The sequence below is a fragment of the Larus michahellis genome, chromosome 1 (genome assembly GCF_964199755.1).
Source record: "Larus michahellis chromosome 1, bLarMic1.1, whole genome shotgun sequence".
Taxonomy (NCBI): domain Eukaryota; kingdom Metazoa; phylum Chordata; class Aves; order Charadriiformes; family Laridae; genus Larus; species Larus michahellis.
In genome coordinates, this window is record NC_133896.1 from 211,099,061 (window position 1) to 211,111,261 (window position 12,201).

Sequence of the window (12,201 nt, forward strand, 5' to 3'; positions counted from 1 at the left end):
AGGCTAGGTCCACGTATGCAAAGACTTGCTCTTCTACTTTCGGAGTACATAACTGCTTTATGGGGCAGAGAAAGCTCAAGCTTTTTTGCCTGGTGCCTTGCTCTAGACCACAAGTTTGGATCCATTAAATTTGGATGTTACACAAATCTGGATGTCAGTGTGAGTATGGACTGTGCAGTAGGGACAAAGCCACAGTATTCCAACAGTAGAGATCTACTATCAAACAAAATCCCACGCTTAGAGAGTTGCATGGTCTGAACTTTGTATCATGTCCCAGTACCATTACTGTTAACAGTTTCACATGTTTCAGACCAAAGCTATACACCAGTCATGGGATAAAGGAGGAATGATGGGAAAACAGGCAAGTCGAGAGCATGTAGTCATGCTTGTAGTGTCACTGCAATAGTGACCAAATAGCATTGTTGGACTATTTTATATAATGCAGCGTTTCAGTGGAACTTGTAGGTAAGACTGTGAGAATGATGAACAGCTCGCTGTAGGAGAAGACCAGGTTTGAGACCATCTAAGGAACCTGAAGGTTCACAAATCTATGGGACCTGATCAGATGCATCTGTGGGTCGTGGGGAAACTGGCGGATAAAGTTGCTAAGCCACTATCCATCATATTTATCGTATTTAAGAAGTCATGGTAGTCCAGTGAAGTTCCAACTAACTGGAAAAGAAGAAAAAAGGAAGACCTGGGGAACTACAGACCAGTCAGTCTCACCTCTGTGCTCAGCAAGATCATGGAGCAGATCCTGCTGGAAACTATGCTAAGACACATGGGAAATAAGGAGGAGATTGGTGACAGCCAACATGACTTCACCGAGGGCAAGTCATGTCTGACAAATTTGGTGGCATTCTATGATGGGGTTACAGCATTGGTGGATAAGGGAAGAGCAACTGACGTCATCTACCTGGACGTGTGTAAGACATTTGGCACTGTCCCGCATGACATCCTCGTCTCTAAATTTGAGAGACGTAGATTTGATGGATGAACCACTCAGTGGATGAAGAATTGGCTGGGTGGCCGCACTCAGAGAGTTGCGGTCAATGGCTCGATGTCCAAGTGGGGACCAGTGATGAGTGATGTTCCTCAGGGATTGATACTGGGACCATTGCTGTTTGCCATCTTTGTTGGTGACATGGACAGTGGGATTGAGTGCACCCTCAGCAAGTTTGCTGACAACACCAAGCTGTGTGGCACAGTTGACATACTAGAGGGAAGGGATGCCATCCAGAGGGACCTGGACAGGCTTGAGAGGAGGGCCTGTGCAAACCTTATGAAGTTCAACCAGGCCAAGTACAAGGTCCTGCAGCTAGGTCACGGCAATTCCAAGCACAAATACAGGCTCAGCAGAGAATGGGTTGAGAGCAGCCCTAAGGAGAAGGACTTGGGGGTGCAGGTTGATATGAAGCTCATCATGAGCCAGCATCAAAGAGAAAACCAACCGCATCCTGGGCTGCATCAAAAGAAGCATGGCCAGCAGGTTGAGGGAGGTGATTCTGCCTCTCTACTCTGCTCTCGTGGGACCCCACCTGGAGTACTGTGTCCAACTCTGGGGCCCCCAACACAAGAAGGACACGGAACTGTTGGAGTGAGTCAGTAGGAGGGCTTGGAAATGATCAGGAGGGCTGGAGCACCTCTCCTGTGAAGACAGGCTGAGAGAGTTGGGGTTGTTCAGCCTAGAGAAGAGGAGGCTCTGTGGAGACCTTATAATGGCCTTCCAGTACTTAAAGGGAGCCTACAGGAAGGACTGGGGGGGACTCTTTATGAGGGAGTGCAGTGATAGGAGAAGGGACAAGGGTTTTAATCTGAAAGAGGGTAGATTTAGATTGGACATTAGGAAGAATATTTTTTTTTTTTTCTATGAGGGTGGTGAGACACTGGCACAGGTTTCCCAGAGAAGCTGTGGATGCCCCATCCCTGGAAGTGTTCAAGGCCAGGCTGGATGGGGCTTTGAGCAACCCGGTCTTGCGGGAGGTGTCCCTGCCCATGGCAGGGGGGTTGGTGGAACTAGATGATCTTTACGGTCCCTTCCAATCCAAACCATTCTATGATATCACAATATGAGTTGGTTCTGATTGCTATTACCTGTGTTTTAAAACTCTTATAGAGAATTTGTTCTCAAATGAGCTATCATGTTAGAATAGGATCAGCGAACTGCCAGCCTGAGTGTACAGTTAGGAAGCAGATATTTTGAGGTCTAATTTCAGCTATTTCTGAGAACATGGGTAAATAGTGAACCTAATCTACTCCAGTTCCCTCCGTATCTGTTGCCCAGTACTGGTATGCTAAAGGACAGTTGAAGAGATTTCAAGGTACTGTTGTATTCTGGTCCCACAAGACAAAAAATGTAAATAAATGGATGTAGGTTTTAAAGGGTTATTGTTCTGTGGAGTCTTACAGGCACAGTGTTCTACTGGGTGCTTGGTCTAAAATCAGATTCTTTCACTCTGGATTTAGTTTCTTCAGAAGTCGTCTTGGATTTCTACTGTTTGTTCTGCTGACCTGCAAATATATTTTAGAGGCAAGAGATTTAGTCTGTAGCAGTAAACAAAACTTCTCAATGATCTACTATGACCTATACACATAAAGGACGTGTAACTTCCATTTGTGTTGTATGGGGTAGTATATTTAACAATAGTAATGTTTTTCTTTATTGTTGTCTATATTAAGTTCAAATTTGTTGCTTTGAATCTTATTTTTTAAAAAAGAATTTCTTTGTTTCCAGGCATATACTCAGACAAGTGAATGTCTGCCTAATAACTGGGTTAAAATAAATGCCTTTGATCTGGTAAAAAAAGCCAGTCATAGAAGATAATTAAGTCTCCTACCGTGCTCTGGTTTGCAATTCTGTGCGCAATTTTGCTGCTGTTGTGACCAGCTACCACCTCAGAGAAAAGCTGATGGCAGTAGTCTTGGAGCTTTGGAAGGCCTGGCTGTATTTTTGAGATGCATTAGATGAACTTTCTTCCTTTAAGGACTGTCAATTTGGTCAGCGTTTTAGAAATACAGCAGTGTGGTAAACTAATAGCAATAAAACCAGTTACACAATGCAAATACTGTGCAGTGAAGGTTGGCAAAGACTGTATCTGTAAAAAGAAACGTATACAAGATGTTTGTTTTAATTGAATGCAACTTTAAAAAGTTTTTTAGTGGGACATTTGGGGAAAATTGCCTTCTTTCTCTGTGGTCAAATAGACCCATTTTCAACATTTGGGTAAGGTGAAATCTTCCTTCTCGCTGGAACAGCTGGTGCTGCATTCTTCACATAAGGAAATTCCCTGTAAAAACATTGTTTTGACACTTACCAGCTTGGCGCATGAATATTGTCTGGCTGCTTCTGCTTAGCTGTGTTTGAAAGAAGCACATTTAAAGAAATGGCTGAAATCCTGCCATCCTATTAACTTTTATTGACCATCAAGTCTTAATTCATTTCAACCTGTAGACCAACGGCGATGGGCAGGTTAACGAGACGTGTACTCAAGGCAGAATGTAGGTAATCATAATATGTATGTGGCAGAAAGTGGTAGGTGTGCAGAAGACTTTCAGTTCTTGCATGTAGTGACTGCAGAAGAGCCGCTGCTCCTTTCAAATAGGAGGCTCCGTCTGTTTGGACTCAAGTTTTGTATGAAATGGCGTTGCCTTGTACATCAAGACACTTCGAAAATAAAACTTCAGTGTGGTTTTTCGCAGTAAGTATTTTTTAATGATGTATTGCTTTTCTGTCGGTATCAGTGATAGCTCGCGGCTTTCAGGTGGGAAGGTAATTGAGTATGAAATTGGGGTGTTCTATTGCGTAAGTGACACTTGAGGAAATAGCAGAATGGTGTTGGGAAATAGACACTAAAAAATATGTAGCTTATACCTCCCCAGGACTTGGAAATAAATATTCAAACCACTATGATAAACATATTTAGACACTGTTTTTTCGCTGAAAGGATGGTCAGGTACTTTACCCAAGCGGCTTAAGTTAAAATAGTGAGGGCTGTATTAAATTCACTGTTGCCTTCCTTTTGGGGTAAGGTGATTGCGTAGTGTGGAAGACCTTGCAGTGATGAAGGAGCACAGCTAGGCTTGAAGTGGTCTCAAGTTGGAATAAGAAAATATGCCAAGAGCACATGCTTACAGTTGTTTTTCTCAGTTGTGAGGTTGGGGGTGGGTGTGTGTGTGGGTGTGTGTGTTCAGAGAACTCCATTGTCATTTTTGGCGGTTTTGTGGGTCTTCCTGAATCTTGCCAATGAATCTTGAGATGGGAGACTGTCTGGAGAAAGGTTCAGGTACAGAACAGCATATACCAAAAGGCATAAGGAGAAGTTACACAGAAGATTTTATAGACGTTTGTACTGTGTACAGAAAAAATGAACAGTTACGAGGCTGAGAAGAAATGTAATGTCATGGGGCAAGCACACGAAGGTGAAAACAATCAAACCTGAAGTATCTATGTGTTATTTTGATATGGAGATAATTTAGTGGATCCAGCAGAGAATGAAGAAACGGAAAAAGAAGACAATATTGTAAAAGTTGTCCATGCTTGAAGATCATTTATATTGGAAATCATGTAAGTGAAAGCTCAAGAAATAGCATGAGGACAAAATATTCCATTGCAAAAATTCAAGGCCGGTAAAGGTTACTGGGTGTGACTCATGCATAGCAATAGTTTTTGCTTATGAAGGGGAACTTGTACTCACTGTGTTCCAGCAGTATGTGATTGGAAACGCAAAATCTTTCCTCCGGCAAATTTTAGAAAAGGACTGTTATGATACTGCTGCTAGCTTAGGAAATGGTATAAAATTGCCACTGTATGTGATCTTCCTCTACTCAGCATTCGTGAGACCCCACCTGGAGTACTGGGGCCAGCTCTAGGGCCCCCAGAAGGAAGAACATGGACCTGTTAGATTGAGTCCAGAGGAGGGCCATGAAGATGATCTGAGGGCTGGAGCACCTCTCTTCTGAGGACAGGCTGAGAGAGTTGGTGTTGTTCAGCCTGGAGAAGAGAAGGCTCTGGGGAGACTTTATTGCGGCCTTTCAGTACTTAAAGGGGAGCTTATAAGAAAGATGGAGATAGACTTTTTACCAGGGCATGTAGTGACAGGAGAAGGGACAAGGGTTTTAAACTGAAAGAGGGTAGATTTAGATTGGACATAAGGAAGAATGTATTTTTTTTGATGAGGGTGGTGAGACACTGGCACAGGTTTCCCAGAGCAGCTGTGGATGCCCCATCCCTGGAAGTATTCAAGGCCAGGTTGGATGGGGCTTTGAGCAGCCTGGTCTAGTGAAGGATGTCCCTGCCAATGGCTGGGGGGGTTGCAGTAGATGATCTTTACATCGTAAACCTTTAAAAGTGTATATCGTCTACAGGTATGGACTAGAAAACTTTGCATATAACCTCTTTTGGTGGAGAAGCTGGTTATGATTCTTTTGAGTCAGTATAGTGGGTCACATGACTGGTTGCAATCTCGAGGAGTAGATGGTATGGTGAAAATTCTATGTGAAAGATAATTCTTAAAAATGCATCTAGTCGTGTAGACATCTCCTTAAAACTCAAGTTAACCATTACCAGTAGCAGGCAGGGTAGTAGTCTACCACCCAAGTGTCCTGCGGTTTCTCCAGGAGGTGTCCCTGAAAAGCACAGTGGTTACTGGTACTTCAGAGAGCAAAGGGTTTTTTTGCCCCCAAGAATTGATATATTGGAAGTGGTGATGCATGGTGACTTAAGAATTTAAATAAACAAGGACATAGCGTAAAGGATGGAGAGGCAGGAACAGGCTAATGAACTGAGGGAGGGCTGGCTTTTTGGAGTGGATCACTGGTGTAAATCTTTCCGTGGGAGCTTTCTTCCTGTCCCTTTGAGAATGCTTATGTTTTCGTTACTGCCATCATATTGCTCCTGAACGAAGATCAAGATACAAGTCAAACGAGGAAAAGATGAAGAAAAGGGGTAGTGGTCAGGCATTCAGTCTCACAGGTGAAGAGTCTGGCTTCGCTTTGATGGTTCAGTCTGGAAAGACAGCATATAATCCATTCCATGGGTTATCTGTCATCCTGTTCTTCTTGGTCTTCCGTGGCAAATACAGTGAATTTAAATAAATCAGGACAGAATGTATCGTCTGACCTGCATATAATCTTCCTTCTATTCCACTAATTCTTACATCCAAAAATGCTTTGCTTTTTGTCATATTCACTCAACTGCTGTGTGGGACAAATGATCTTATGGCTCAAGATAAGGCCAACCATGGGGATGGAAAGGTGAGTGTCTGCTGCAGACCACCAGGCCAGGAAGAAGAGGTGGATGAAGCCTTCTTTAAACAACTGGAAGAAGCCTTCTGTTCACAGGTCACAGCTCTCATGGGGGACTCTTACCATCTAATACTTCCTAGGGAGGCAACGCGACAGGGTCCAAGGAGTTGAGGATTTTTCTGGAGTGCTTGTAGGATGACTTCTTTCATGCAAGTGCTTAATGAGCCAAATAGGGAAAATGCGTTTCTGTTTCTGCTACTCATGAATATGGAAGAAGATGGATGGCAGCCTTGGCTGCAGTGACAATGGATGATGAAGCTGAAGATCCTGAAAGCAAGGAAGGCGAGTTCCAGATTAAAGTTCGCTCCGTGAGGGTGAACGTATGCATTTCCAGGTCATCTTGGTGAAGAGTCTAGTAAGAGTATGGTAACCATTTTTGTTCTATTTATTTTAAATGGTAGAGTGGAAAATAAGAACTGAATTGTGTACCTCTCTAGTGTACACAGGGAAGAAACTTTTTTTTTTTTTAATGATACAACCTAGAATTTACATAGGTGCTATGCATTAGTTTCTAAATAGCTGCTATTTTATTTTCCTGCCAGAGTAGAACCCAGAAAAATTCGGTGCATTTTGCCAGTCTGACTGTCAAGCACTTTCATTACTGGCTTTCAATGACACAAAATTCAGGTGTTCCTTTGCTGTTGTCAGGAGAGTTTGACCCATATGCTTTTAATTTTAACTACCTGCATAGGCTGCCTTCTGCTTTATAAGATAAGATTACACTTGTTCTACAGTTTTTCTTTTAAGTTCTTCTTGCTTAGGATTGGCTTCAGTGTCCTGCTGATGGGTTAGACATCTTTGAGGTTTCATAAAAGCCTTAATGATTTGTTGAATGGCTGCGGTGGGTTGATGCTGGCTGGACACCAGGTGCCCACCAGAGCTGCTCTGTCACTGCCCTCCTCAGCTGCACAGGGGAGGAAATATAATGAAAGGCTCGTGGGTCGCAATAAGGAGGGGGAGAAATCACTCACCAATTACTGTCAGAGGCAAACAGACTTGACTTGGGGAAATAAATTTAATTTATTGCCAATTCTCCAGCAGGAGAAGTAAGAACAAATCTAAAATAGCACCTTCCCCCACCCCTCCCTTCTTCCAGGGCTCAACTTCACTCCTGAGTTCTCTACCTCCTCCCCCTGAGCAATGCAGGGGAATGGGGGCTGTGGTCAGTTCATCACACGTCGTCTTTGCTGCTCCTTCCCCTCACACTCTTCCCCTGCTCCAGCATGGGGTCCCTTCCACGGGAGGCAGTTCTCCATGTTCTTCTCCAATGCAGGTCCTTCCCATGGGCTGCAGTTCTTCCCGAACTGTTCTAGTGTGGGTCCTTTCTATGGGGTGCAGTCCTTCAGGAGCAGACTGCTCCAGTGTGGGTCTCCCACAGGGTCACGAGTCCTGCCAGCAAACCAGCTCCAGCGTGGGCTCCTCTCTCCATGGGTCCACAGATCTTCCCAGGAGCCTGCTCCAGGGCAGGCTCTCCATGGGGTCACAGCCTCCTTCGGTCATCCACCTGCTCTGGTGTGAGGTCCTCCACGGGCTGCAAGTGGATCTCTGCTCCACTGTGGACCTCCTTGGGCTGCAGAGGAACAGCCCGCCTCATCGTGGTGTTCACCATGGGCTGCAGGGGAATCTCTGCTCTGGCACCTGGAGCACCTCCTCCCCCTCCTTCACTGGCATTGGTGTCTGCAGAGCTGTTGTCACATATTCTCTCTTCTCCCCTGGCAGTAGTTATACAGCAGGATTTTTCCTCCTTCTTAACTATGTTATCCTGGAGGTGCTACCACCGTCGCTGATGGGCTCAGCCTTAGCCTGTGGCGGGTCCATCTTGGTGCCAACTGGAACTGGCTTCATTGGACATGGGGGAAGCTTGTGGCATCTTCTCACAACCTTCTACAGCCACCCCTATAGCCGCCCCCACTGCCAAACCTTGCCATGCAAACCCATTACGATGCCTGATTTTCAGTATGTTCTGTATTTCCTGTCTGGTTTTGTGTGTGTATCTTGTTTTCAAATTGAGTAGTAATTTTTATCCGATTGACCATAATAACTCCCCCAAACAAAACTCGTATTTGGCAGGTTCCTAAACCACTGTGTACTTTAAAGATGTCAGTTGTCCATACCTTCTTTAAAATGCATCTACAGTCTCACCGGTGTTACAGGTTTCACAGGTATTCAGTTAGCATCTATATTTTTCTCACAAAATAAATAAGCTTAGTGTGGTTAAGGTATCTAATGTTCACACAAACGATGAAATGTTTTTTTTCTTCCTGAATAGTGAATAATTTTTTTGATGTAGCTAATGTCTTTTGTGGTATTCTTCACTGTTTTGGGTTCCGTAAATAATGTAACAGTTCAGCAGGGTGTGCTCTTGCACACTCAAAAATGACTCAGTAATTTTTTTTTTAAAATAGAAAATGCTAAAATCACAGGGGATTTCTTTTTTTTTTCGGTGAAAATGATGGAAGTTGAGACATACACTTGCCTACTACAGTATCCATTCATAAAACGTGCTGTAAGATAAATAATCTTGTTGGTCTTGGTATGATTTGTTTTGCTTAACTGTAGTAGTTTAAAATTGTTTGTAATTTAATCAACATTAAACTGGCGTGAGCTGTTAGTTTTGCCTGAAAGGCAATTTTGTTCACCGCTGGCTGCTTGCTGTTTCTTGGCACTGTTATTTAGCTGGATGGTGGAATTGCGTTCGTCGACAGTGGTGGTAGTTTATGCGGCTTTTAAAAGGTTCATGAAATTGCAGCTTTCAAAGCGTGCAGCCGAAGTCCGTCATCTTGGCTCTCTCGCCAGTGGCTGGAGAGATCTCACGTGGTACATGTCTTACCCATCCATTTGAGGATGGGGTGACTGGGGGGTGCCCTTAGAATCATAGAATCATATTGTCCACCAATCCTTGTCCACCACCGATAAGAGTAGACTAAATGCTTGGTTTTGCAGTAGCTAATGGTGGGTAAGATGAATTGGATCTTTTTGTAACAACGGAGGACTTCTCTGTTTTACTCTGTGTTGGATTAGCTTGCAAAATGATCTAAACATCAACATTTTGGTGATTAAAAAGTTGGGTTTTATGATGAAAAACTGGAGGGTTTGGCCATGATAATAATGAGATGGTGTGCCACTTTAAAGGGAGAGAATTTCTTGTGCAAACTTGTGCTGTACATATCTATCCTCCTAAATCAGCTTTGTCGTTAGTAAGACATGTAAAAAGCACGGGAAGTTTGAGTCATGTTTTACTTCTAAACTATGAGATCGTTTCTAACGCTAAGGTAGTGTTAACTCTGTTGGACAGACATGGAAGTAATGAAGCCTTTAATTGAAGAACAAAATTCAGATGGCCTCTCAGATGAAGAGCATGAAAATAATTTCCTGCCGGTTGAGAAGCATTACCAGCTTGATAATGAAGAAGGCATTACGTACGTATTGCTCTTAAGTAGCAGCTTGTTAAAATTTGTTGCCTCGGACTTGTTTCTCATGAGGAGTTTACTGAACTTGTAAGGGCTTTTCTGCACCCGCAGTGCAGTTTTGTGGTTATACATCAGGACTTTGCATAGTTCTGCCAAAAAGTAGCCTGTTTTGATAAGTTCTCTGTTCTTTGGAAGCTAACAGTGTACTGGCTGTAAAATATTCCAGGGGTGCCCATTTGTAAAGTGCTTGGGTTACTGAACATCTAAGCACTATTTAAAGGAGGTCTTGATTGACTTATTTTTTTTGTAAAGAAACTTCAGGAGACTTTGGGAAGTTTGTTTAAAGTTTTAACTAGAAGAACTTGTAAAGGTGTTTTTTCCTTTTGATAAAGCTTTGGCTGTCAGACTTGTGATTTGCAGCTGGTAACTGTTTTGAGCGTTATTGATTCTAAAATAGCGCTGATGAAACTTGATAATTTTGACTCTGAGGCAAAACGGCAATAAAATTGCACAGAAAATAACCTTTCAGAAGCTGGAGGAAGGAACTGAAGATCAGACTCGTATGTTCTGGTCGAGGGAGCTCACATGTAGAGATGAATAAGAACATTATTTGAATGTGCTGGATATTCTTTAAAGTAGCTGGACTACCCTAAAGTAGCTGAAGCTCACAATTTATCCCTTTATTAATAAATGACAGAGGGTGTGGTTTTGGTTTTTCTTTTTTTTTTTTTTCCCCCCCCCCTCTCCCTCCTTCCCCCCCCATCTCAGTGTAATTCCAATGTGACTTTTTATATGTTTATCCTCAGGTTTATACAAACACTTACGCACCTCCTCAAGGGAAACATTGGAACTGGGCTTCTTGGTCTTCCACTTGCGATAAAAAATGCTGGCATTGTGGTAAGAATTCAGTTATTTTTCATGGATTAGAAAAATTATCCAGAAAGATCTATAGATATGTGTCTGAGCCTGAAAAACTGAAATCTCGATACTTTTTTTTTTTTTGTCACTACCGACTTCAACAGAGTTGTGTTCTATTTTTCCTCTTTAGTCTGGTGAAGTTAGTACTGAAGATTGAGTTGGGTTTTTTTATTTATTTTTTATTTAAATTACTATGCCACCCTGAAGACCTTATAGCATGTGTTGTATTTTTGCTTAGCCAAGGTGTTTTTCTGGTGAAAACAAAAGCTTTGTCATAAAAAAGAAAGATTTTGACTCACTGGGCCTCCTATGATGTCTCATGGGAATTGTTATTATGGGATTGTCTTATCTTTGTCTGAACTGCTCTAGGGACAGATCGCGTGTCTAGGATGCAACATCAGCTTGTTAAATTGATCTTGTGTTTCTGCAGAAACAGGGTATAGCACTACTTGTTTATACCGGTAACAAGGAATGCATTTCCTAAGGCAGGGTAAATTTAATCAAGTGAAATTTTCACCTTATGACTAAGTAATCCTGTAATTCTGTATTACAGCGTGTTCAGTTTAAGAACGAAAGTTACACGTGAAAAGCCAGTGCCTTCTGTGTGAAAACATTTGGTCAGACTTCTACTCTGAAATTATTTAATTTGAAAATTATCTATAACTTGTAAAAGTAGAAGTTGCGTGGTTTGGGCATTTTTCTTTTTTTAGTACTGCAGGTCATCAAGTCTACTAATGTAAGGGAAAGAAACTTTTATTGTCATTGCCACTGTAAAGTGGTTGAAACCATTGTTTTGAATTCTGCAGTATAAGCAGTCTTCTCTCTTGACAAATTTTTTTGGCAAATATCTTAATGCAGCTGTTAGAGGAATAAAGTTGTTCATACCCGCTTGGTTTTTATGGCTTGATCGTCCCTGAGTAGCCTTCTGTCACGTAATGAGCTAAAAGTAAGGAATGCCGTAAAACATCAGTTGCAAATTCCCCTCTGAGAGGGGAAAAACAGTTGCATAACATTTTAAATTCTTATTTTATTTGCTACAATGTGAAGTTTTTGCATGTAAAGATTTTCCCCCAGCATATTTTCATGAAAAATTATGTTTGTCTCCTGTGTCCTCCCTTTTTTTTTTTCCGCCCCCCCCCACCAGATTGGACCGATCAGCCTCGTGTTCATAGGAGTTGTATCTGTTCACTGTATGCACATCTTGGTACGTTGCAGCCACTGTCTATGTCAGAGGTAAATGTGAAACTACTAATTCTGTTGCTGAATTTTTGAGTATTATTTTCTTCTTTCTTTCTTTTCTATTTCTAATTTTTGGCCTACAGAATGTCCTGATGCTGTAGCGGTTTCTTCAGATCAGAATCTCCTACTTCAATGAAACAACACTCACATTCTTGTTGTGCAGCTCTGAATGATAGCTGTGCTTTGTGCAGCACTGCTTTAAGACGTTGTAAAAATATTTCTTGTCTGCTTGGACACAATTACATTGGTGTAACTTGTGTTGCCTGGCATCCTGTTCCCTGTCTTAGCTGGCAAATAATCAGATCTTTCTCATTGCGGATTTAATTGCTTA

General features: G+C 42.3%; 1 protein-coding gene across 3 annotated transcripts in view; it reads left to right on the forward strand.

The window, feature by feature from the left end:
- Positions 1–12,201, forward strand: part of SLC36A4 (solute carrier family 36 member 4) — a 114,378-nt gene that overhangs the window by 3,796 nt on the left and 98,381 nt on the right. For 2 of the 3 annotated variants that reach the window (XM_074571445.1, XM_074571454.1), the window contains exons 2-4: positions 9,599–9,722; positions 10,520–10,610; positions 11,776–11,864. In XM_074571445.1, the coding sequence (XP_074427546.1) occupies positions 9,599–9,722; positions 10,520–10,610; positions 11,776–11,864 (304 nt within the window). Of the gene's footprint in view, positions 1–9,598; positions 9,723–10,058; positions 10,611–11,775; positions 11,865–12,201 lie in introns of those variants that run through there. The other variant, XM_074571464.1, reaches the window with a different exon arrangement.